Source organism: Sciurus vulgaris (assembly GCF_902686455.1).
Source record: "Sciurus vulgaris genome assembly, chromosome: 4".
Classification (NCBI taxonomy): Eukaryota; Metazoa; Chordata; class Mammalia; order Rodentia; family Sciuridae; genus Sciurus; species Sciurus vulgaris.
Genome location: NC_136464.1, coordinates 173,936,156 through 173,961,732, shown reverse-complemented (window position 1 = coordinate 173,961,732; position 25,577 = coordinate 173,936,156). Strand labels below are relative to the sequence as shown.

Below are 25,577 nucleotides of genomic sequence, written 5' to 3'. Positions count from 1 at the left end.
AGCTGTTCCTAATATACTTGTACTGTGATCATATTTAAAAATTATGTTATACAAATCTCAATTTATAAAGAGAAATAGCGTATCACGGAGTTCTTAATAAAAATGCTAAAAATAACTTTGTTCTAGCTTAAACTTTACAAAATAATTATTTTCTTATGGAAGTGGGTATTTCTTTCTTTCTTGGGTGAATAACCTATAAAAGTTTGATTTTTCACTTATGCTAATGAGTTAGTTAACTTATTTCATGCCAATCTTAATATTATTTCTGGATTTTTTTCACCTGACTGTACTGATTACCTGGCAATCTTTTTAAAGATGTATGTTGTTTCAAGATACAAACTTCTTACTGTGTAAGATAAAACTTCTGCCAGGCACAGTGGCTTATGCCTATAATCCCAGCAGCTCAGGAGGCTGAGGCAGGAGGATCCCAAGTTCAAAGTCAGCCTCAGGAACTTAGCAAGACCCTATCTCAAAATACAAAGTAAAAAGGACTTAGTATGTGGCTCAATGGTTAAGAGATCCTCAGTTCAACCCCTGGTAAAAAAAAAAAAAATTTACTACTCAAATTTTGTCTTGTTGAAGGTTTTTCCACAAATTTCTACTAGCAGAAAGAGAGCGGGACTTTAACCTTCAACTTTTACCAAATACTTGGGTATTTCTTTTATTTCTAAAAGTTAGTAAATGATAATTATTCAATACCATAAATTTACGTTTTCAACGTACTTCAGAATTATTATTTTGATCAAGTCTTTAGAAATCCTGGGAAAATATTATGTTGCTCAGCAAGGATCTTTTTTAATAGAAGGGATAATAAAAGTAAATAAAAACTTCAACTCTACCTCTTTAGGCCGTCTTAAGAAAGAACAAGTAATGATCGTGGTGTATTTCTCTATGGGGCCTTTTCAGTATTGTGCTCTCCTCAAGCCAAGCATTCCAATTTAAAAAGTAGAGCTTAGAAAATTCGGGTGTTTGGGAAGCAGGGGAAGAGAAGAGGGCAGTGAAGTGGTGGGCACTATCAATGTCCTGGTGTAAGCTAGAAAACAGGTGTACAGTACCCTACCTGACCAAGTGGGGTTAATTTTAGTGATGCAAAGCTGGTTTAATATTTAGAAAACCAAAGAATCTACCAAGAAAACAGGCTAAAGAAGAAAACTCACATGATCCTATCAACTGACACAGAAAAATGTGATAAAACACACCTGTTCAAAATTAAAACTGGCAGAGAAATAGAATAGTAGGGGACGTCCCCAACCTGATGGGAACACCCACTATCATACTTCATGGTGAAAGACCGCTTTCCCCTGAAGACCAGGAACAGGGGAGGACTTGCACTGACATCACCCTCATTCTCCACAGCAGGGGGGCCCGCCGTCAATTAATAAGCAGGAACTCAAGGAAAGGAGATAGAAGACACAGGCCAGAAAGGAAGAAGTAAAACTATTTCCAGATCACATGACTGTCTACTTGGAAAATCCCAAGGAATCCACAACAAAACAAAACAAAACTAAACAAGACCTCTCCGAGAACTAGTGAGTTCAGATTGGGATGAACATACAAAAATCAACAATATTTTTGTGGACTAGTGATATAACCATGCACAATGAAATTAAACACATGATACCACTGACGATCACTCCAAAAACATACAGGCATAAATCTAATAATCATGTACTGATCTTGTATGCCAGAACTATACAATCCTGATAAAAGAAACCAAAGACCTAAATTAATGAAGAGATATGTGCATGGATTGGAAGATGTGGCATAGGAAATAAGTCAATTCTCCCCCAAACTGATATACAGGCTTAACATAATTACAACAAGGTTTTAATTTTTTTAGACAAAAGCAAGAATTTTCTTATATTTACATGAAAGGCAATTTTGAAAAAGAAAAATAAAATGGGGAAAAAAAATCACTGCACCCTCTTTCAACACTTTTATAATTATATACTGCTTGGTATTCAGGACTCTGGTATTGGCTGAAGGACTGACATCAATCAGTGAAATAAAGAAGAACCCAGAAATAGACCCATGCAAATATGTCCAATTAATATTCAATAAAATTGCAAAAATGATTAAATAGAGGAAGAATAGCCTTTTCAACAAATGCATGGAACAATTAGTCACGCTTCAACTAATGATACAAAAATTAACTCAAAATGAGCCATAACAAAAATAAAATGCAAAATGATAGAACTTTTGGAGAAAAACAAGAGAAAATTTTCATGAGCTAAGGCTAGACCAAGAGTTCTTAGATTTTACACTAAAACATAACTCATAAAATGAAAAGTTGATAAATTGGATTTGATCAAAATCAAAACTTTGAAAGAACAAGATGCAAGCTGGGAGAAATTATTTCAAGCTACACATCTGGCAAAGGACTAGTATCTAGAATACATAAAGAACTCTTAAAACTCAACAGAGAAAGCAAACAATCCAATTAGAGAATGGGCAAAAGCCACGAATGGACATTTCACTGTAGAGGAACTAAATGGCAAATAAGCATGTAAAAGGTGTTAAACATCATTAGCCATTAGGGAAATGTAAATTAAAAGCACAATGAGATATTATGACCCACTGAATGTCTAAAATAAAAAAGTGACAACACCAAAATCCCAGCAAGGCTGCAAAGAATGTGGCTCACTCATACATCGCTGATGGAATGTAAAAGAAGAGCCACTTCAGAAAACAGTCTGGCAGGTTTAAAATTAAACCTGTAATTATCATATGAATGAGAAACTGCACCCCTGAGCATTTATCTCAGGGAAACAAGACTTCTGTTCACATAAAATCTTTATTCATGACAGCCCCAAATCAGAAATAACCAAGATATGCTTCAACAAGTGCACAAACTGGCAAATCCATCTGAGGAAAGCTACTTGGCAGTAAAAAGGAATGAACTATTGGTACATATAACAGCTTGGACAAGTCTCCATGGATTTAGCTGACTGAAAAGAGCCAGTTCCAGAAGGTTACATCCTCTATGATTACAATTACGTAATTTTCTGAAATGGCAAAATCACAGAAAAGAGAACAAATGGCTGGCAGGAGTTAAGGGTGGGGAGAGGAGACAGAGCTGGGGGTGGGGGATGGAATGGCTGCAAAAAGGCCACATGAGTGACCCTGTGGTAGTGCAAATGTTCTGTACCGTCAATATTCTCTGCTGTTGTACTATAGTTTTGCAAAATGCTACCACTGGAGAAAATTGGGCAAATGGTACACGGAATCCATTATCTCTTAGAACTACATGTGAATCTACAACAAATTTAATTTTAAAAAGGTATGGTAATTGTGTAAGTTATGCTTTATGATAGAAACAATAAAGACTTTCAAGTATAAAAAAGGGGGAAATTTTAAAAATTTAATTCCCAGCCAGTGCAAAAAGGCAAAACCAAAACAAACACAGAAAAGCAACACAAACAAAAATAAAAACATAGCTGTAAATTGTTTTATTTTCTTTTCATGTGTTTGTGTGTGGTGTTGCTGGACTTTGTTAAAATTAAGAATTTCTTAATAAAAGAAAGCAAGTGGAACTGTATAGAGGGTAAAGAAGGCTGGGAGGGGTGGGGGGAAGGGAAAAAATAACAGAATGAATCAAACAACATTACTCTATGTAAATTTATGATTATACAAATGGTATGCCTTTACGCCATGTACAAACAGAGAAACAACATGTATCCCATTTGTTTACAATAAAAAAATAAAATAAAATAAAAATAAAAATAAGACCAAATAAAAACTACTAAAACAATCAGAGCACAAAGATATTAAGAACATTAATAGACAAGTGAATATTTCTAATTCCCTGGGTATTTGATTATCTTCTAAGAAATAACATTCCATAAAATCCAATGGAGTAAAAGAAAGGGTAAAATAAACATTTTTGAATAAAAAAAAAAAAAAAAAAAGAAAAAAAGAAAGCAAGTGGAAAGGTAAGCCAATGACTGGGAAAAGGTGTTTGCAATATACATACATATGCAGAGATGCACTCACACTCACACTCACACACACACACACACACACACACACACACAGCTGATAAAGGACTGTATCCAGAAATATAAGCAATCTCTACAAATCATAAAAAAACAAAATCCAATTTTTTAAACGGGCAAAAGATGACACCCAAATAACTATTAGCATACGAAACGGTGCTCAATATTTTTACACCCAGGGAAATGACATCTAAAATTGCAATGACATATCTAGAATCCTACCAGATTACCAAAACTAAAAGACTGACAATATTCATATTGGTCAGGATGTGGGGCAACTTTAGCTCTTACTGGTGGGAAAGCAAACTGGTTATAACTACTTGGGAAAACCATTTAGTAGTATTTAGTAATACTGGACTAACAATGTACTAACAATCCTACTCCTACACATACAGTCAAGCAAAGTGTACATGTATTCATGAAGACACATACTAGGATGTTCACAGCAGGTTTATTTATAATAATCCCCCATCTGGAAACTACCCAAATGTCCATCAACAGAACAGATAATGAAATCATGGTGTGTTCACATGAGGGGCACACCACCCCTCAATTAAAGACAATTAATTACCACTACTCACAACAACATGGGTGAATCTCAAAACAAGGATTCTGCATGACAGAAGTTCAATTATAGGTAATACTAACCTTCCGGTGGTCTCTGCATATAAAAGTAACTGGATGGCACATGAGGGAGCCTGCTTGAAACATCTGTTCTGCATCTTCATCTGGGATTTGATTACACAGTGTGCATCTAGCCGAATGTCTAAGATTTGTGCACTTGACATTATAAGTTATTCCTCAATGAAAGAAAGTGAAACAATGGGGCTGGAGTTGGAGCACATTGGTGGAGCACTTGCCTAGCATGTAAGGCACTGGGTTTGATCCTCGGCTCCACATAAAAATAAATAAATAAAACAAAGGTATTTTTTTAAAAAGTGAAACAAAAAAATCAGCAAGATAACTAAATAAATAATCTCCTCATTTAAACAGGAAGAGCAAAGTAAACTTCAGGACAAACTACAGGCATATACATGAGAGTTAGGAATGGTGCGTAAGATGTGAGAGATGCATGATTAGGCTGATCAGTTTATTACTCAGCTAACACTGCCAATCAATTTTAAATTTCCATCCAAGTCTTATGCTACTTAATTTATATCCAAAATTGGCTAGAGATTAAAAGCATAAAGAATACTAACATTAAAGGATAGCATGTTACTGCAAATAAAAATGATAATAATTCTGAACATTTTCAACACTATCAGGTCTATAAACTGCATTCGGAATTCTTTCGGGAGTATCAAGATGCCACAGTACTCCAAAAGTCTGTTAAAAAAAGAAAATATAATGATGATCACATTTAATTTGGTCTTTTATTATTAGAAGCAAACATGATCCATGCAGAAATATGTTATTTGTGAAGAAGTGTTTGCAACTAGAAGCCTAAAACCTCATCATTTAAAAGCCAAATGCATGAACTATCTAAACAAACTAGTTGATCTTCTTTCTCCCTTTAAAAATACATAATATTCAAGATCTCCAAAATAAGATGGCAGAAAGCAGTTGTTGATCTATATTTGGCACCTACATGTGTAGCTAAAATTGACATTTTAATGTACTTTCAGTCACCAAATCAAAAACACATCATTTAAAAACCTGCCAACAAAGCATGCTGCTTCTTATCTAAACAGCAGGGGAAACCCAAGCTTGGGCACATACAGGAAGAGCACACAGCTTTCATCTGTCCAAAGGAAGAAGGTGTTCAGATGTAAGACATGCATTTATCTTTAGTGAGAGCTGAAATCTGAAACTTGTGCATTCAAAAACAGGTCCAACTACTATACTTGAAAAGATTAAGTTGAGTTATGGGTTTAGGAATATGTAAGCCATTTGAACTGTTACCTAAATTTATATCTGAATCAGACTATAGTACATATATTCTCAGAACCCTTCGTTTCAGAATCCTTGGAAAAAATTCACGTGTTGGAAGGTTGTGGTGGTGCACACCTGTAATCCCAGCAGCTCAGCAGGCTGAGGAAGGAGCATTTCAAGTCCAAAGTCAGCCTCAGCAACTTAGTGAGACCCTATCTCAAAATTAAAAAATTAAAAATGGGCTGGGATGTAGCTCAGTGGTTAAGAATCCTTGGTACCAAAAAAAAAAAAAAAAGTCACCTGCGAAAGGGTACACAGTTCAGGTTTAATTATATCTACATAAAAAAAAAAAAAAAACTATCCTTGAATGAAGAACATGTAAAGATGCTTCAGAATTGGAAGAGCTAAGACTTTCAGTAACATTTAAATTACAAACAGGAAAATATTTATCTGGGAGACTTATTTTACTGTTAAAATAGAATCTCAAAATATTTCTCATTTCCAAATCATTAAGAACAAATAGCATGAAATAAAACTCTTTAAAAAAAAGTCAAAACACTAAGTTTCTACAGTACAGCTTTCTGGAAAACTAAGGTTCTGCCATCCATGCAATTAGCATTTCTTCTTTCCTGCGATAAACAACTCAGAAGAGGCAGAAGAGCGCATCAATTAGACATGACATGCTGTACCTGGCTGGGTCGACTGGCATGAGATTGGTGATGTCTGTTAGAAAGGTCTTGAGATTTACACCAGGAGAAGCATCAGGAGACTGATGGAAAAAGGGAAAGAAAACAAATGCACAGGGAAGAAAAGAGAGAGATGGCCCTGGAGGACAGTCAAAAGAGAATGGCAGGTTGCAGAGACTCTGCACAGTCCAAGCCCACACTACGGTGAGAGAAGTTAGAAACAGGTCGTTGGAGAAATCCCGGAGGGGCCAGCGAGAGTGGGTGGGAGTCCGAGGCGCCGACAGCCTCTAATCCACCGGGCACGTGAGGTGAGAGGCGCTGATCACAGAGCAGGACTGACTGGATGTGAGAAGCTCTCTCTTCATTTTCAAACCCATTACATAACCCCTTTCATTTCCAGAATAACTCAAACCCAATCTACTGCGCGTTTCCTAACTGGCCTCATCTCCCGATTTCTCAACCCGCTTTCCTTATGTGCCATTTTCACGGTAATTATCTTAAAATACTGCTTGTGCAGCCCCTTCCCATCTCCACAACTACCCTGTGAAACTATGTGGTGGGTCTGCAAGGCCGAGGTGAAGGCCTACCCGAGGTCACTGGCTAAAACAAGATCGAGTGCACCACAAGCCAGAGAGAACAGGATTTGGATTTGGACCTAGAAATGAGTCCCAGCTCTGCTCCCATGGATGTATCACCCGACCTTTGGGAGCTTCAGTCTTCTTATAAGTGAAACAGAAAAATTAATGTATTGTTTTAAGGAAGAGGATGATAATGACATTACTAATAACAGCTAGTATCTACAGAGGGCCTGGTATGTGCCAGACTCTGCACTGAGCAGTTTATATGAATTATCCATTAAAGTATTATGGATACTGTAAAATACTACAGAAATGCTAATTATTCTTTTCTAAATTTTCTCAAACCATCTGTTAGCAAGTCAGTTCTAGAATCTTAATTGTAGTGATACAAGCTATAAAAATGTACCAAAACTGTTACTTAGTATTTTATCTCCTGTCTCTGGCTTCCATTCCCCAGCCATGTATGAGAACGGAATCTGAAAATCATTAATCCCTGAGGAAAAGATTTGAGAAAAGAAAATAGGTAGCACTTCCCTTTAATATTATAGGGTTGGAATTTACTATCTTCTCCAAACAGAAGTCTCTCTCCTTACTCTACTGATCTTCCTGCTCCAAACATTGCTCAGTCACTAGACAGCAACTAGAGCTGTGAAATTACTGGGTAGAACCATGGCCGTCAAGTCCTAGTAAGACAATGTGGGGAACAAGAGAGAGAAAAAGAAACCCACCACCACTCTGAAGGTACAGGAGTCCTGAGTGAAGTATTACTTCTGCATAAACAAGCTGCACTGTCTTTCAAGTTCCATCTGAAGCCTGAGGATGGTGGGGACCATGAATGTTTCATATATAGTGTGTCCCCATGTTGGAGTTGCTTCTTGCTTACAGACATATAAAGTAGACAGAGATAATGAATGACAGTCTTCCAGTGCGACAAGATTTTTCATGCAGTCCATAGTGTTTCAAGTAACAGAAATGCCTCTGAAACATGCAACATATCCAGTGGTCACCAGGCCAAAAAAAGCGTTTCTGGGTGTGTTATCTGAATGCTTTATTTTCATTATGCCCTGCATTAGATGATTAGATGCTGAAATGCTCAAACTGATCTGAGGTGTAAAGGGTCTCCTGAGATCTGGAGGTAGGGGGATGGTCAGCCTACAGAACCTAATGACCCAAAGGGACCTTTGTTCATAAATTCAACAAGTATTAACTGGGTGTTTTCTATGTTCCAGGTGCTGAACGCCAAAATTAGAGCAGAGTATCACCAAACACATAGAAGTTTTATTTTTGTTGTTGTTAACATAAATTAAATGGCATATGTCAACTACTTTTGTAAACAATATACATAATGGGTGGAGGGGGAGGGGGCAGTATACACTATTATAAGCAGTTGCAAAGGGTATATACAACCTTAATATGTTATCGTCTTCATAAAATTAAATGGGGCAGGAGTATGACAACACTAGACAGATAAATTGCAGGGGTAGAGGGCAGGTGCCACCTTTTAAGAGTTAAATTCATTCATGTATCACTTATTCATCATCAACAAATATTTTCGTAAAGATCTTCTCATGAAGAAATTCAAAGAGTCAATAGTACTCTTTCACCAAAAACCATTTCTAAAATATCAATGTTTACTGGGAAAAAAAAAGTCGTTATCCAGATTAATCTGCTGCATTGAAAACTACCCCAAAAGCTAATGGCTTCAAATAACAATTTTTCTATATTTCATGATTTCATGGGTCAAGAATTTGAGCAGAATTCAGCTGGGCAAGTTTTTTGTTCTACAACATATTAACTGGGGTCACTCGGAGATGTTCAACTGGGGTGGGTGGGATGGACTGGAGGGTCAAAGATGGCTCCACCTCAGGCTTGGCAATTGGAAGGAACATCTAGAAGGGGTCTCCCTCCCCCTTGTACATATTCTCAGAGGAGCTGGACTTCTCAAATGTCATCTCAGGCTTCCACCCAGGTGGAAGTTGCTAGTTCTTTTAGAGGGTAGGTTAAAAACTGGCTTCGAATCACTTCTGCCAGACTCTGTTGCTGGAAGTAGAGTAGATGTAAAAGAGGGAGGAAATACATTCTGCTTCTCAATGGAAGTTGTGTCACAGAACCTGTGGCCATCTTTAATCCAGCACAGTTAATGAAAGATGTTCCCTTTCAAAACTGAGCAGAATTTCCAGTTCATGAGGACTAACAAATTAACAAAAGCAGTAGAGATTTGGGCCAGGTGAAAGAAATTGTTTATTTAAACCAGTTAACACAAAAATCATGGGAAAATGGAATTTAAATTGTCAAGATTCTAAAAACATATCTAAGGTAAGAGTAAAGAGTGACCATATAATCTATCATCCAATATAATTCATCATTATAAATATAAATATCATGATAAATACAATCTATCATTATATTGAGATAATTTTGAGATGGAAAGGGGTACTGCAAATGAGTGTGGAGGTCAACAGGAATAAACCTGAACCGCCCAAGCAAAAAAGACATATGGTCACCTTCGAAGAAAAAGAAACAGATCAAAGCAGTGGCACTTACTCAGGGGCCACTCGTGGGACTGTCAGAAGCCACTGGGCATGGTCATTGAGAAGTTTTAGGGTCAGGATGTGCTGATGAGAGCGCCAGAAACAACCTCCTTCCAAGTGAGCAGTCCCTACCGCCCGAAATAGACTATATTTCTTTCGATGAAATCAGATGATGTGCTCTGGGTGGACCTAGGAATACACACTCTCTGTCTTTAAAAATGTGTATGTCACTGGGGAGGCATCCTGTCATGATCAAGGTGCTGGTTTGTTAGGTGGGGATGGTGATCACGCAGCACCCTGGCTGCCTCTCTTAAGGCAGATGCTGCGTGGGTCATGGGGCTCTGTGCTGAGCCCACACACTGCCACAGGATCCTCCCAGCCTGGAGCATCACTACATGACACTCCACTTACATCTTTCCTCAATAAAGGTCACAGCACTCCAAATCACTGAGAACAAGAGCAGACAGAGGACCTGTGCAAATATTACTGCTCCTTAATGCCAGACTTTTGAAAACAAGTCTTTTTTGTGACACTAGTATTATGTATTAGTATAATGAGGAATCTTTTCATCTCCTCTTAAAAAATAAACTAAAATATTAAATATTGTTAATTCTCTAGTTAGCTTTCATATATGTACATGTCAGTTAACTTTCTAGTTAGCTTTTTTAATGTATGCATGCATTTATTTCTAGCTAGCTTTCAAATGTGTACATATTGAACTATTTGTCTTAACAAACAGCATCTAATCCTTCACTTTACCAAACAATATTACTGATAGTCAAAGTTTGGATTATTGGTTACAAAAGCAGAAAAAGAAAACAGAATAATTGTATGTTGGTCATTTGGGGGAGAGGAAAACTATATTTTGGATAGGGAGGAAGGAAGGTGTACTAAATATACTCCTGTGTTGAAACTTAATCCCCAAGGTGACAGAATTAAGAGGTGGGAACTTTAGGATGTGATTAGGTCATGAGGGTTCTGTCCTTATGAAAGAGATTAATGATTCTATAAAAGAGGCTAGAGGGAATCATTTTGCCCCTTCCATCATAAGATGATGCAGCAAAAGTAGCCAGCCATCTAGATACTGAATGTGCTGGCACCTTGATTTTGGACATTCTGGCATCCAGAACTGTAAGCAACAGATTTCTATTGTTATAAATTATCCAGTCTAGGGTATTTTGTTACAGCAGCCCAAAGAGACTAAGACATATACTGAACTAAATATCTAATTGTCATTAGTCCTATAGACAAATTTCTGACCTTCCATAATGAGTTAGAATGAATGAAAAATTCCTTAGAAAAGGCACCTTAGAAAAAGATAGTGTTTTTGGTGGAAAAATACTTTTAAACTAAGAAATCAAATTGTTTTAAAAACTATTTCTCTACAAGTCAACATTGTCAAATATATATTCCTCAATAGTACACTTTGGCATATCAGAAGGATAAAGATAGTATCTTTTACTTATTTTGCATAATGCCCAAGGCAATGGTATGCAAATGAGGAGGCTTAAACCATATTATTTGATGGTGACAGAGATTATTTTTATACAAAGATAAAACTTTTTCTGAAATTGATTTATTAAAATGCTGTCAACACTTAACTATATATATAACTAGTCATAAAGATTACTAAAATTATCTTTATCCCATGCAGTTTTTAGTATTCATAAAAGATCTATCATTATCAACTTTAAAAAAACATTATTTAATAATATTAATATGCTGATTACTTTTCACAGTGGTTTGTTTTGTTTTTTTCTTTTCAGTGCTGGGGATCGAACCCAAGGCCTTGTGCTTGCAAGGCGAGCACTCTACCAACTGAGCTATCTTCCCAGCCCTCACAGTGTTTTCATATTTAAAATACATATACTAAAAATCACTGCAATTCCTGTGAGCCACAGAAATACACTGCCACACTTTATAGCCAACATATTTAGTTTTCGAGGTGCAGCAAAGGCACAGAGCACTAAGCACTCAAGGTCTGTGGTGGTAGTTCTATAACATTCTGTGCTAGCACTTAAAACAGAGAAGAAAACAGCAGAGAAAATGGAAATGTGGTGCCAGATTAGGTATATAATTTGTCTAGACACAGTAAACAATTATGTGGCAGTATACTGTCTTTTAAAGAAAGATAATCCAGTCATAGTGGCACATGCCTGTAATTCCAGCTACTCAGGAGGCTGAGGCAGGAGGATCCCAGATTTGAGGTCAGCCTGGACAATTTAGTCAGACCCTTGTCTCCAAATGAAATAAAAAAGGGCTGGGAATGTAGCTCAGTGGTGGCTCACTTTCTTAGTAAGTGTGAGGCCATGGGTTCAAACCCAAGGGGAGAAAAGATAAATGCTTGTTTGTTTTGTTTGTTCTATTTCTGTGGTTTTTGTTGAAAGCTTATTGTTGATATTTTAGGGTTACTATGTAAAGAAATACTTTGTTCATTACCTCAGTTATTATATCATACCCATATTACAGATGAGGCAATTAAAATGCAAAGAATGACAACTTACTTCTAATTACGTAACTAATAAGTGCCAGAGCTCAGCTCTAACGGCATTAACACCACCTTCAAAGATGAGGGGATCAATATGCACAATAAAATACTGTGTTAGAGAATTATATATAGTATTTGTTAAATTCATCAGAAATCAAAAGATGGACATATTTAGAATTCTCCAGTTATAGAGAAAAACACTCTGAAGATTTCATTTAGAGATAGCTATAAAGACAGCTAGTAAAAAAGAAAACACTAATATGTATTGAATTATTAATATGATGTAAGATTCCCACATTTGAATTATTAATTTTAAGGGGCTGGAAAGCATGAAAAATAACACTCCTAAATGTTTTAAGTAGAGGTTTATAATGTTTCTCTAGGGTAATTTTATTTAACGACTTTAAGATATCTATAATCATGATCTTCATTTATTTTACAGAATCAATACCATCTTGGACCAATGCACCAGACTTTCCCAATCCTTCTCAGCAAGTAATGGAGAATCCTGCAATCATGTATTTATAGTCTGAGTATTAACTACAGGTTGTATATTCCCTACCCCAAATGCTTGGGACCTGAAGTATTTCAGATTTCAGAATTTTGCATAAGGTATCTTGGGACAGAACTCAAGTCTAAACATGAACTTCACTTATGTTTCATGTACACCTTATATATATAACGTGAAGGTAACTGTGTGTAATAGTTTTAGGGCACCTGCATTTTGACTGTAATTAGTGGCATGGGGTTAGGTGTGGAATTTTACACTTGTGGCATAATGTTGGTGCTTAAGTTCAGATTTGGGTGCATTTCAAATTTTGAGTTTGGGGGTCAGGAATGCTCAACCTGCACAACATCCCTTAAAGTTGCCATAAGGCAAGGACTATTGTGAATGAAAAGATTACAGGAGAAATTCATCCTCACTGTTCTAATATGCACAAGGACACACTAAATGCCTCCTCAAAAGACACATTTTGTGTATCTTCAGTGACTAATTCTACCTTTCTATTAGTACCAATTGCTAACTCATGTCAAGAGCAATTCATTTTCAAATTCTTACACAGCATTGTAGAAAACTGCAAAAGCAGGAGGGAGAAGATAAGAATTGTTTCAAAATATTAAGCAGCTTCATTTAGTGTTCTCAGAGGAGAAGGATACAGGATAGCAGCTTCCATATTATGTGTGGTAAGATCACTTTGATAGTAACTTAAAAAAAGTGAATAAAAAGAAAACCCAATATAAGCAATATAGCAAGTTTAACTACTGTTTCACATGAAACCACGATTTCAACTACACAGATTTATGCTTGTGTGTACATTGTCACATATCATAAGTATTTCCCACTGAGGGTCCTGGTAAAAAGATGTGAAAGTCCCTGCTGAGTGGACAACACAGGTAGGCAGATATATTTTTTTTAATGTTTTGATTTTTGACAGGTGACATTAAAAAAGAAAAATCATCAGTTATCCTATTATCCCTAAAATATCATTTTTGGTATGGTTTAAAATTGTAACTATATTAGAAAAAGCAATAAACAAGTAAAATCCCCACATACTCAATTCTGCCAGTGAATACTTTTCAGCAATAGGAATAAGAATGTATAAAAGTGTGCTTATTTACCAGCTGTAATCTATTTTAAACAGCTTATTCAGAGAATTTTTAACAATGTGTGATTAGCAGTAAATTTCCAACATTTAGTAAGTAAATGTATCAAACTTCAAAAACTTCCAATATTGATCTCTTACTATCTTCCCAAACCATGACTTTAATAAGCCATTGATAATTCAGATACCCAATAATCTTGTCTCTGATCACATGCTTCAAAAAAAATCTTGTTTCATAACAATAACCTTCAATTTACACTAAAATTCATGAAAAATCTGGCTAATGTGTTGTTTTTTATTTGAGTATTTTTGTAAGAAAAAAAAATAGTGAAGTAGTTGGAATAAAAGGTACAATATTCCCTGAGAGGTTTCAGTCTTTTAGAGGTACAACCCTAATTCTATTTAGTATTAAGTATATACTATGATAAAATCTTAGCAACTTGAAACATTCTATTTTCAGATATTTTGACTTCTTTAAACTTTACCAACATGTGTTTTACTTACACACTTTAATCAAATGCACTTGTCTAAAATCATAGCATTACCATTACTGACATTCTACCAAAGGGCTCAGTTTGATCTGGTAAAGCATAAAAAAGTGTGTATAAAAAACTAAATTTCTCTGTGTCACACAGAATTTTTTTTGGGGGGGGGCAGGGGTGGTGAGTACTGGATATTGAATTCAGAGGCACTCAACCACTGAGCCACATCCCCAGTCCTATTTTGTATTTTATTTAGAGACAGGGTCTCACTGAGTGGCTTAGCACCTCACTGTTGCTGAGGCTGGCTTTGAACTAAGATTCTTCTGTCTTAGCCTCCTGAGCTGCTGGGATTAAAAGTGTACACCACCATGCCAAGCTGCAAATAATTTTTTAATGAAATGAACCACAACTGTCAAAGTGCCAAGTAAATACAAAGGCAAAAATATATAATAGATGGCATATATCTGCACGCCATTAAAATTTCATGATAAATTTCCCACAAAAGTACTTATGCCTATAGATTTATAACTATTCAATTTCTGTAAGTTTTATCTTGTTTGAAAGACTACTCATATTCAGACTTCAATATTTTCCCCAAAAGATTTAGAGTTTACAATTCTTTTTATACTACAGGCCTGAAAAATAAATGTGAGAAACAATAGGTAAGAATAGATAAGAACAAGGAAGTCAAAACAGAAGCAAAGAAAGACCTAGAGTGAAGTCACACATCCTTCCCTAAGGGTCCTGATTCTGGAGATAATGACTAAAATAAAAACTGTGAAAATAAAAAACATTTTTGAAAAACTTCCCTTAAATCAAGTGCAGTGTACTTGGTCCTATGTAATGATCCTGGCTTAGAAATATGTGTAAACCTGTGAACCACACACTTTGATGTGTCTTATGTAATTTCCTAGAAGTTCCCTACAGCAAGGAAATCATTCAGGTGTACGCCACTGGAAAACAGGCAAACAGAAAGACTCCTACTGTGTGCGCCCTTCTGGTGGCTGTCATCCAGACTCTTTTTTTTTTTTCCATCAGTTCCCCTACCTCCTTCTTAATGTTTATTTCTCATCAGACCTTTCCTAAAAGAGAGCCAGGAAGTCACCATTATGCACTTGCTGGTGGCCTGAACCTTTCTCATTCAGTGGACAGTTATGTCACCTTCCACTTCATCCATTTGTTCTTTTTACCAGAGGATTTATCAATATGCAGGTAGACTTGATATCTTTGGTTCATGTGCAGAATGGTTGGCTAACTATTTTTGCCACTTACAATGAAGCCTTATAATGATACTCTGGTTAGAGATTTTGTTGACAGAATTATCACTAAATCTTAACTAGGCAAGACTTGCAGGTCACATGCTGCAAATGAATGAGGGTTCATTATTTAAGGGTTTACTCATTTAAGCTTATAAACTTTACCCCTTCCCTCACCATCTCAACAAGAAGGGTTCTCACAGAATGTTGGATCTGAAGGGAGATCATTTCCTCCAACTGCAAAGTGAAATTTTCAAAGTTCCAATCCTGGGATGGCAAAGAGGAAACTACTAAATTATATGTGCTAATTTTATAATGCAGCAAAAATAAAAGCTTCCCTTTCAGGAAAAAAAAAAAAAAAAACTTTGTGGACCATAAAAAGTAACTCACTGTAATAAGTTTTAGTTATGCAACAGTAAGTCCTAGAGATCTCCTGTACCATGTCAGTGTGGCCTGTATGGTTAACAATAGTATACTGTATACTTAAAAATTGCTAAAAGGATAGACCTTATGTTAAGCATTCTTATTACACACCACAAAAAACAATGAATGAATAAACGAATCCACAGCCATGGTGAGAGGAAACTTTTGCAGGCAACTGACAGGTTCACAGCATTGACTGGGGGTGATGGTTTCAAGGGTTTACGCTTATCTCCAAAAAAAAATCATATTGCACATATATACATGTGCATACAGCTTTGTGCATATCAGTCATAGGTCAATAAAATGGCTTTAAAATTTATGAAAAGCATCAAGCTCTTGAAATTCTTAAATTTCATTTTTTGACCATGTGAATTCTTTTAGTAAAAGATGAGGAATGAGCACTCCTACTTTCTCCTTTTCCTAAACTTATTTTATATTGTCAATGTTTTTAACACTAATGTTCTATTTTGTACCCCTAATTGCCTTTAAATCTTAGTTCTATATTTAGATGGATATAGCTCCTACCATTAGTCCTATTCTCCATACTCAAAATCTTTGTTTTACAATTGACATCAGGAATTAGTTATCAATTTTTCATGACATATATTTATTAATTGTTAAAAAAGTGACTTACAGCTATTAGGTTTATACCTTGGAGGCCCAGCTTTGTATTAAATTTTGGTGTCTGAGGAAGGAGGTGTCTGTGGAGGAGGAAATTTCACTCACTTGGGACAAACATCATTTGATATATTCTTGGTTTAGCTCTCACAACAATTGGTCATGGGCCAAAGATCTTTGAGTAGCAACTGGCCACATGCTTTTGTTTTAGAATAAGTTTATGCTACTACTTATTATGAGAAGAAAAGGGAAATCGGCTATATCACTGGTGGCACACGCCTGTAATCCCAGCGGCTTGGGAGGTTGAGGCAGGATGATCGAGAGTTCAAAGCCAGCCTAAGCAAATTAGCAAGCAGCAAGATCCTGTCTCTAAATAAAATACAAAAAAGGGTCGGGGATGTGTCTCAGTGGTTAAGTACCCCTGAGTTCAATCTCCAGTACAAAAAAAAAAAAAAAAAAAAAAAAAGAACTTGCTTTGCGGAGCGCAAATCGACTCCTTTCCCTCCATCTTAAAGCACCTGGCACCTTCAGTTAGTATCTTATACCTCTCAAGTTCTATCCCTGACTATGTTCATTTCTATTTTCTACTCCTAGTCATATTCACTTATTTCTACTCTATACTGAGTAGGTCTTATTTCCCCTCAATATGAACTACGTAGGTGACGCTGGGTCTTTATATATTCATATATAACCTGATCTTTGGGGCTTTCACTCAAATATTCTAATTACTTATTAGGCACAGCTATCTGTATGATTACCATCTCCCAAACTGAAATAATCTCTCCCAGCTATTCTTCCCTAATCTTACTCACTGATGTTCAAAATGTCAATGTTACTTTTGATCTTTCTTCCTCTCCCAGTTTGATTAATTCATTCTTTCTAATATTTCTTATAGCTTCCCTTTCTGATCCTTCAGACACTATGCTAATTCAGAATCTTTATGCTTCATATAGATAATCACAATATGTACAATGATTCCTCCTGTTATAAAACAGAGCGGTCTATTTCTGTGAAGCCAACTATCAGATTACCTCCATACTACTGTTTCTCTAACAATTCTGATGATGGTCCTTGACAACAGGATCAAGTCCAAAGTCTTTAACCTTCTATAATTTAGCTTTAAAAAATTTCACCTTACCTCCCCTCACACTTCTATAAAAATTCCTAGTTTAGCCAATCTGGTCTATTTAACATCCAAAAAACAAGTTCTATGTATTCCCATGCCATATCCTCCATCTGGAAGACATCATGCTCCTGATTCTTTGAGGTTCATCTTAAACTTTCCTCTTCCCTTGCTGCCCAACTAGAAGTTCTCTCCAGGAAAGTTAGAGCTAAAGAAGATCAACTCCTCCATCTGCAAAATCAACTTTAAAAAATCATCCCCTCCACCTATACAACAAAATATATGGGGAAACTGAGACCAAAGGATAATACAAATATTTTTCTTTCTGAACATTCCTTTTTCAACATTTTTCTCGATTGTTTCCTTTGTGCCAGAAGCTGTACTAGCCATGTGAACTTAGTGTTTTATGAGAAAGACTGATCGTACATAAACCATCACACCAACAAGTAAATGTTGAGGAGTACAACAAAGAAAAGGGGAAGGACAGGGGGCACTGATGTCTAAAGTTTGTGTGGCTGAGGGAAGGGGTGAAAGTGTAAAGTTGGTCTAGTGTGGGAAAACAGCTAAGGGAATAAGTTCTGTTTGGGAAGCAACAGAAGGATTCCCTACGTGCGGGAAACTTGTTAAGCAGGGGTAAAAGAATGAGTAGAAATTAAGGCTGCAAAAAGGTGGAAGATTTCTACAGGAAGGAGAACCAAAACAAAGGCACTTTCAAGGGTAAGGTCAAGGTGTGAGAGCACAATGAAATCTGCAAGAGGTGAGGCTGCAAAGGCCAGGAGCAACAGGAGAATGCTGGGCTTGCAAGGTGCTGCCGAAGGTTTCTGGGCTTTCTCCTAAGAACAAACAGTCCTTGAATAGCAAGCCCCAAGACTTCAAATCAGGACCATGGCTAACCGTGGGATGACTAATAAAGAAGTAATTCTGAAATCAGAAAGAATTCTGATTTTATTACAATTGAAACACTTTCTGTCCCCCATCACTCTTTTTTATGTGTGTGATCTCACCCCAAGTCAAAAAAAAAAGCATATGAATTTATACATATAGTCATTTTCAGCTGGCCAACTTGGCTTTGCCAAGAGCTCATGTATATGAGTGCACCTTTAAGACGTAAGGTTAATATGGGCCAGTTTTATTTTTTTAAAAGCAAAATATTCCAAATAACAATCCAATGAAAAGCTCCATTTCACTGGCTATGCATTAATGTTAAATGTTCATTCTCTTGCCTTTTTTCATAAGATCCCTCATAAGGGAAGTTTTAAAAGGATACCAACAAAATTCTTGCCAAAGATTGTTTTAATTCTATTTGTTATTCTCACCTTGTCTATGCTGGGTAACAAATTTCAAAATGCAATTACAAGTTTAAGTTGTTTCTTCTAAAATTACAATTATATAACAGATAAAAGTTAAAGAAGTTAAGGTAAAAAAAATTGATTAATAAAAGAATGTCAGCATTTTTTTGAGCAATTTCTCTGTGGGCACCCTGATAACACATTCTCTCATTTAATTCTAATGACCCTGAGAGATGCCTGCTATTCTACATTTCATAAACACAGAAACTGGGGTTTACAGAAATGAGCAAGCACTTCCCCAAACTTAGACCTGTGCTATCCAGGCTGGCCTGCGGTCACATGGGGCAACTAAACATCTGAAAAGAGGCTAGTTTTATCAAGTTGAGCTGTAAGTATCACACACCAGATTTCAGAGACATAGTATTTAAAAATATCTCTTTAGTAATTATTGAATACGGATAATATGTTGATATAAGAATATTTTGGATATAGTGGGTTAAATGATTACGAAGATTAATTTTACCTGTTTGTTTTTTTAATCAACTACCAGAAATTTTTAAATTACCTATGTGGTTCACACTGTATTTTTATCAAAACAGTGCTGACCTAGCTGGGAGCTAATCTGGCCAGAAGATATCACGTTGAAAGACAGACTAACACAAAGAGGATACACTGATTCACAAAGATATTGGTTTTAATCTCCTCTCCATCGGTGACTGGTCTTGGTAAATTATCAAACTTTAGTTCATCATCTGCATTATGGCGATATTAAATATCCCCAACAACTGCTTTATATAATATGTAAAGCAGCTAGTACACAGTGAGCAAAGGAAACAATTACTGAATACCTACTATAGCAACTGGGTAGTTAAAAAATTGGCTCCCAAAAGAGCACAAAATTCCCTCATTTGAAAATCATATTTTATTCTTTTCAAGAAGGAGGAATTAGAGAATGCCTGCTTTAACTTAATAAATGCCTTACTTATATATTGTATTAGAATATACATCATTTATAGCCAATCCTCTCTCCCTTTAAATTGTTTCTAAGATGGTGCAGTAGCACATGCCTGTAATCCCAGGGACTAGGTTGAGAGACCTATGGTGCTGAAGCTTGAGGGTCACAAGTTCAAGGACAACTTGGGCTACTTAGGGAGATCCTGTCTCAAAATTAAAAATAACTAGGATTGAGGATAGCTCAGTGATAGAATGCTCATGGTTCAAACTCCAGTACCCAAAAAATAAAATTTCTAAGATGCTACAGACGGGGAAGCCACATGATGAGGTTAGCGTGAGTATACAAAACAGGACACAGAAGTAAAGGCCTAAGTGGTTCCTGAGTATACAATAGTTAAATTCCAGTGAAAAAAGTTTTGAACTCTAACTCAGCTACTCAGTGGTCTTTTAAACATGAAGAACTGAGACTAGTGAGTAAAATGGCATCTGGGAAGTGGAATTTTACTCTATTTTCTTTTCATGGGTCATGGTGCAAATTATTACAGTATACAGACTATTTCATTATTACAACTGAGAAAAATAATTTGCACTATATCACAAAAAAAAAATTACAAGGATCATGCTATCAAATATTTTGCCATATTCTCTGCCTTAAACTTGTAATTGCATTTTGAAATTTGTTACCCAGCATAGACAAGGTGAGAATAAAAGCAAACAGAATTAAAACAATCTTCAGCAAGAATTTTCTTGGTATCCTCTTGTTAGCCCTGTATCCAAGTTGTACACATATCTTTATACCTTAATGTATGCTTAAATGTGAAGGGTGGGACAGCTGGAGGATTAACTTGGATTCTTTGATATATGTATCTGGCCTAAAATTGACATGTGGCAATGTATGAGACTAACTGGTTCTTGAGTTTGTTTTCTTTTTAATTGAGTGGCACTGGGGGAAGGGGTAATAATTAAGGATTTGAGTCACTTAAATGTAGCTCCTCGGATTAATATACACCAAAATTGCTCATCTAACTACAAAACAACATTAAGATAATGAGACTGGAAAAAGCTATCAGATTCACAAATTTGAGAACAAAGTAGAGACCATGAAATAATCACTGTTTTAATTTGGAACTCAACGCAAGAATTAACATACAAAATTTCAGTTCTACTCTCAGAGTGTATACTCAATGACTTGAGGGGTGGGGAAACAGGGTGGACCTTCCCTTTGATCTCATATGTAGCATTGAGCCATCACTTGAAATGAGTTGTAAGCATCCCCTGAATATGTGACTGGGCCCTGAATCTTTCAAATTAATAGACTCAAACTGACTTACAATGTGATTGTGTCTACAGTGCATATACAACTATCTTTCAGTAAACTGTCTTCACATTTAGGGCTACGGGTAGAATAAAGCAGGAAAAAAAGAAAATGACACTAAAATTGTTGGCAGTATTAATAATGACCAGATAAAACAATCATATATAATTAAAGAAATAGAAAAAAATTGCCAAAACTCTAAAATAATGTATCATCACATTTCTGTTTCTTAAAAATGTAGGGGAAAGTAGACTCAGTCAATTTAAGAGAAAACAAGCATTTTTAACCATTTAAGTTGTCAGCCATATTTCCAAAACACTTTATAAGTTTAACAGGAAAGAATTTATTTGCATAAACTTTAAATTAGCTACTACTTCAGTCGCACTTTTTAAAAACTGCTGTTTTGTTTCCAGAAATGCCTTTATATTCCCTCTTCCTGCCCCCCACCCCCTCCCACCGCCAGAGGGTAAAAGTGATTAGATTAAATAAGGAAAAAGTTAAGTCGCTGTGAATGGCATATTTGTACGATTATATGCAAATACTCTCGCAACCCCACTCAGCTGTTAGGATGTCTTCAAATAATTTGATAATCTGTCTTTAAAGTTTCCCATTAAATTAGAGTTCATTTTTGCAAACGCCCTGGCAGCATTAAATCTTTTCTGAAATGATAAAGGTCTCCTTCCGCTCGAATTGACATTATTACAGGATACATGTGTGAAATTTTTGCTGTCAAACATTGCAAAGGTAGAGAGGGAGAGTGTGCGTTATCTGCAGACGTCTCCCCTACACTTGCCTAGCTCGCCTCTCCCCAACACATTTACCCACCCCTCTCCCACCCCCCGGCAAGTTTTAAACTTTGTTTCCTTTGGGGTTCTGCACCTGCGCTACTAAAAACATCCAAAAGACAAAGGGCTAGGCTGTGGGTTAGCGGAATGCCAAATTTTAGTAGTGAGACAAAGCCCTGAAATTGGCGATTCAGGAGGAAGAGGAGAAGGCTGAGCCCCGAGCTCGGCGCCCTCTCCCCGAACAGCTCCCTCGCCGCGGCCAGCGCGGGGAGTTCGGGCCCCCGGACTGTGCGAGCCGCAGCCGCCAAGCCCCCAGCACCCTGTGGGGCCGCCCGGCCCGCTCACCGCTTCACTCGGATGATCTGGTCCCGCATGGGCTTGATGTCCTGGAAGCTCTGCTGGTTGACCAGGCTGTACACCAGGATGAAGCCCTGGCCGTTTTTGATGTACAGGTCCCGCATGGACGCGAACTGCTCGGTGCCCGCGGTGTCCAGGATCTCCAGCACCGACGGCGACGAGTCCACCTCGATCTCCTTGCGGTAGAAGTCCTCGATGGTGGGGTCGTATTTCTCGATGAAGGTGCCGGTCACGAACTGCACGGTCAGGGCGGATTTGCCTACCCCGCCCGAGCCCAGCACCACCACTTTGTACTCGCGCATCGTCCCTCCGCGGCTGCCGCCGCCGCCGCCGCCCGCGACATAGACCTCCGCCCGCCGCGCTGCGCCCCGGACCCTGCCCCGCGGCCGGCCCCGCCGCCTTCCGCGGCCGCCCCCACCTCACGGCCGCGGCGGACCCCCGGGCCCTGGCGGCGGGCCGGCAACTGAGAGAGCAGCGGCCCTGGGCATGGGCCGAGCCGGGCGGCGAAGCGACCCCGCGGGCGCCAGCAGAGACTGAGGGCGAGCTGGAGCGGGAGCCGCCGGAGCCGCCCGAGCCGCCGGCCCGCAGTGCCGCCCGCCCCGCCCCTCGCGCCTCCACGCCCAGCTCCCCGCCCGCCGCCGCTACCCCTGGCGCCGGAGCGCGCGCCCGAGCCCAGCCGCAGCGCTGCCGGGGGCGGGGCCGGCGGCCGGGGCGGAGCCACAGCTCAGCCCCGCCCCGCCAATCCCTGTCGCCTAGGCGACCGGTCGCGCGCGCTCCCGAGAGGCCCCGCGCTTCGCGGAAGCTTAGACCGGCGCTTAGATAAACAAGCACAGCTTCCGCCCGGCAACGCCCCGCCCCGCACACCTCCTGCAAACCCTAGCCCCTGCCTATTGCGCGTGCGTGCTTCCCGCCCAAGGCAGGAGCGAAGTCTGCTTGAGGCTCCCACGCTCTGAATTTGGCAGAGGGTTGGTGGTACAGGGGCCAAGGCAACTTCCAGGCTTTAACGCGAGTCGGAAAGTGAGAGGACTAGATGCGCAACGGCCAAGGGGAACCCGTGACTGAGGACCTCTGCCCTACACCACCCAGTCTAAGAGCATTCCGGGGATGTCTTCGTTTTTTGGGGAGTGGTACCGAGGATTGAACTCAGGGGCCCTTAACCACTGAGCCATATTCTTCGTTTTATCTTGCATAAACCTAACGATATGAACCTTTGTTTAAGGAAAAAGCACCTTCAGGCCTCTGCCTGAGGTTACAAGACGTAGCTTGGTTTCCGCCGCCCGGACACAAGAAGCTGGGAAAGGGCCCTTCGGCCTTATGCCCAAGAGCTAGTCACGGGCGCCCAGACACTACGTAAGCCAGGTCCACGCCCGATGACGTCTTCCAGCCCCGCCCCTTTCCGGTGCCCTCGTCTCGAGCTCTTCCCACGCCCTGACAGTCACGGGCGTATGGAAAACCTGGAAAGAGGAGCTCCCAGCGACCCGGGAAGACCCGGAGATACCTCATAGCAACAGCCTTCTGGGGCATCTAGTGTGAAGCTGGGATTCGTTCTAGCCAATTAGATCACGACTCTGCACCCCATAGTACCACTTAGGACCAATAGAGAGATGTTTGGTGCCCAAACCCCCGACTTCAACCAATGGGAAAAACAAGTCACGGGGTCAGCCAACCCACCTCCCAGAGCCGCACCAGGCGGGACGTTTGCTCTTGCGCATGCTCTGCCAGCCAATCGTAGCTGAGCTGATGAATGACGGAGGCTTGGGCCGAGCCAACCAGGACTCGCGATTGCCGAGCCTCCGAGGGCCGGTGGAATGGAGACTGGGCCGGGGCTGGCGGAGTTTGGGAGGGGCAGAGATGGAAGGGCCCGTCGTTGTGCTCTGTTCTGGCAAAGGAACAGGATGCGTTGGCAGGCGAGAGTGATGAATTCTGCTTTGAACGTCGTCTCCGTGGCATTCTGCCTAAATGATGGGCATGGAAGTGGTGCTGAGGGATGTAGGCTGAATCGTGGGCTGAATCGAGAAAACAGGGACTTTTGTCTTTAGGGTGAGAAATTTTCCGGTTCTTAAGGAGGCATCGTGCTGCAGTCTCATTCGTCTTCCTTGCGTGCCTTCTAAAACATTTCTTCTTTCGCTACTGAGTTTTAAAACTTAGCATTTTGTCTTTGACAGTAGATCTTAGTTGCACACCTTCTCCCATAAGGTCACATTTAGGAGGCTTTACATTCTCGACTTTTTTTTTTTTTTTTTTTTTTTTTGGTAATAACTGGTTGCTGTACTTAGCTTTTCTAAGACATTTCCTTCTGGAACAGGTCTCCCCATTCCATTGCTATCGCACATTTTTTGAGAACAATACATTTCTGTAGTTCTAATGTTAGATCGTGGTATACCTACCACCATTCTTTCCCACAAGGTTATCCTAGAGAGGATTTTGATCTGAGTTTAAGAAACAGGTGTTCCCACCTTTTCTGTCAGTTGTCAAACTACTATAAACATGTGCTCAAATTTTTCAATGCCCTACTGTTTTGATTGCTCCATTATATCAGAATGGATAACTTATGTTTGCATTACCTTGCTGTACTATAACACACACCAAGTTTTTGTTTAAAATAATTGAGAGCAAAAATGTCCTGTCACATTTAAAATATAAATTGCAATTGCTTTTCAGTAAAATACAGTTGTCTCTGGTACCCTTGGAGGGTTGTTTTCAGAAAGTGCCCGCCCCACACACATCCCCAAATCTGAGGATTATATAACACGGTACATTTGCACATAATCTATACACATCCTTCTCTGTACTTTAAGTCCTCTCTGGCCTACTTTTAATGCCTAATACAATGTAAATTCTATACAAATAGTTGCTACATTGTATGGTTTAGGGCATAATGACTAAGGGGAAGAGGTTGGCACATGTTAGGTACAGCTGCAGTTTTTCCTGCTGAATATTTTTGATCTGTGATTGGTTGAATACTGTGGATGCAGAACCCATGGATATGGAGGACTGGCAGTATAATTCAGTTATTACTTCTTGATTACATGTTGACAAAATACAAGAAGTTGAATCTGAACTACCAGAATTGGTGGTGAAAGCACTGTAAGAAAAACAAAAGATCAGGAATGTTTTAAGAGAATGTAAACTGAAAAGAATATGATAGCAATCTAAGCTAGTAATGTAAAGAAGTAAATTTAAACAGAAACATTACATGGATATGTCATACCTGAGCAACA

General features: G+C 38.7%; 1 protein-coding gene across 1 annotated transcript in view; it reads right to left on the bottom strand.

Moving 5' to 3' along the window:
* Positions 1–22,929, bottom strand: part of RAP2A (RAP2A, member of RAS oncogene family) — a 37,586-nt gene extending 14,657 nt beyond the window's left edge. Inside the window, exon 1 of the mRNA XM_079137719.1 lies at positions 22,345–22,929. Coding sequence (XP_078993845.1) covers positions 22,345–22,658 — 314 coding nt within the window. The 5' untranslated portion in view covers positions 22,659–22,929. The remainder of the gene's footprint in view (positions 1–22,344) is intronic.
* Positions 22,930–25,577: the final 2,648 nt, after the last annotated feature.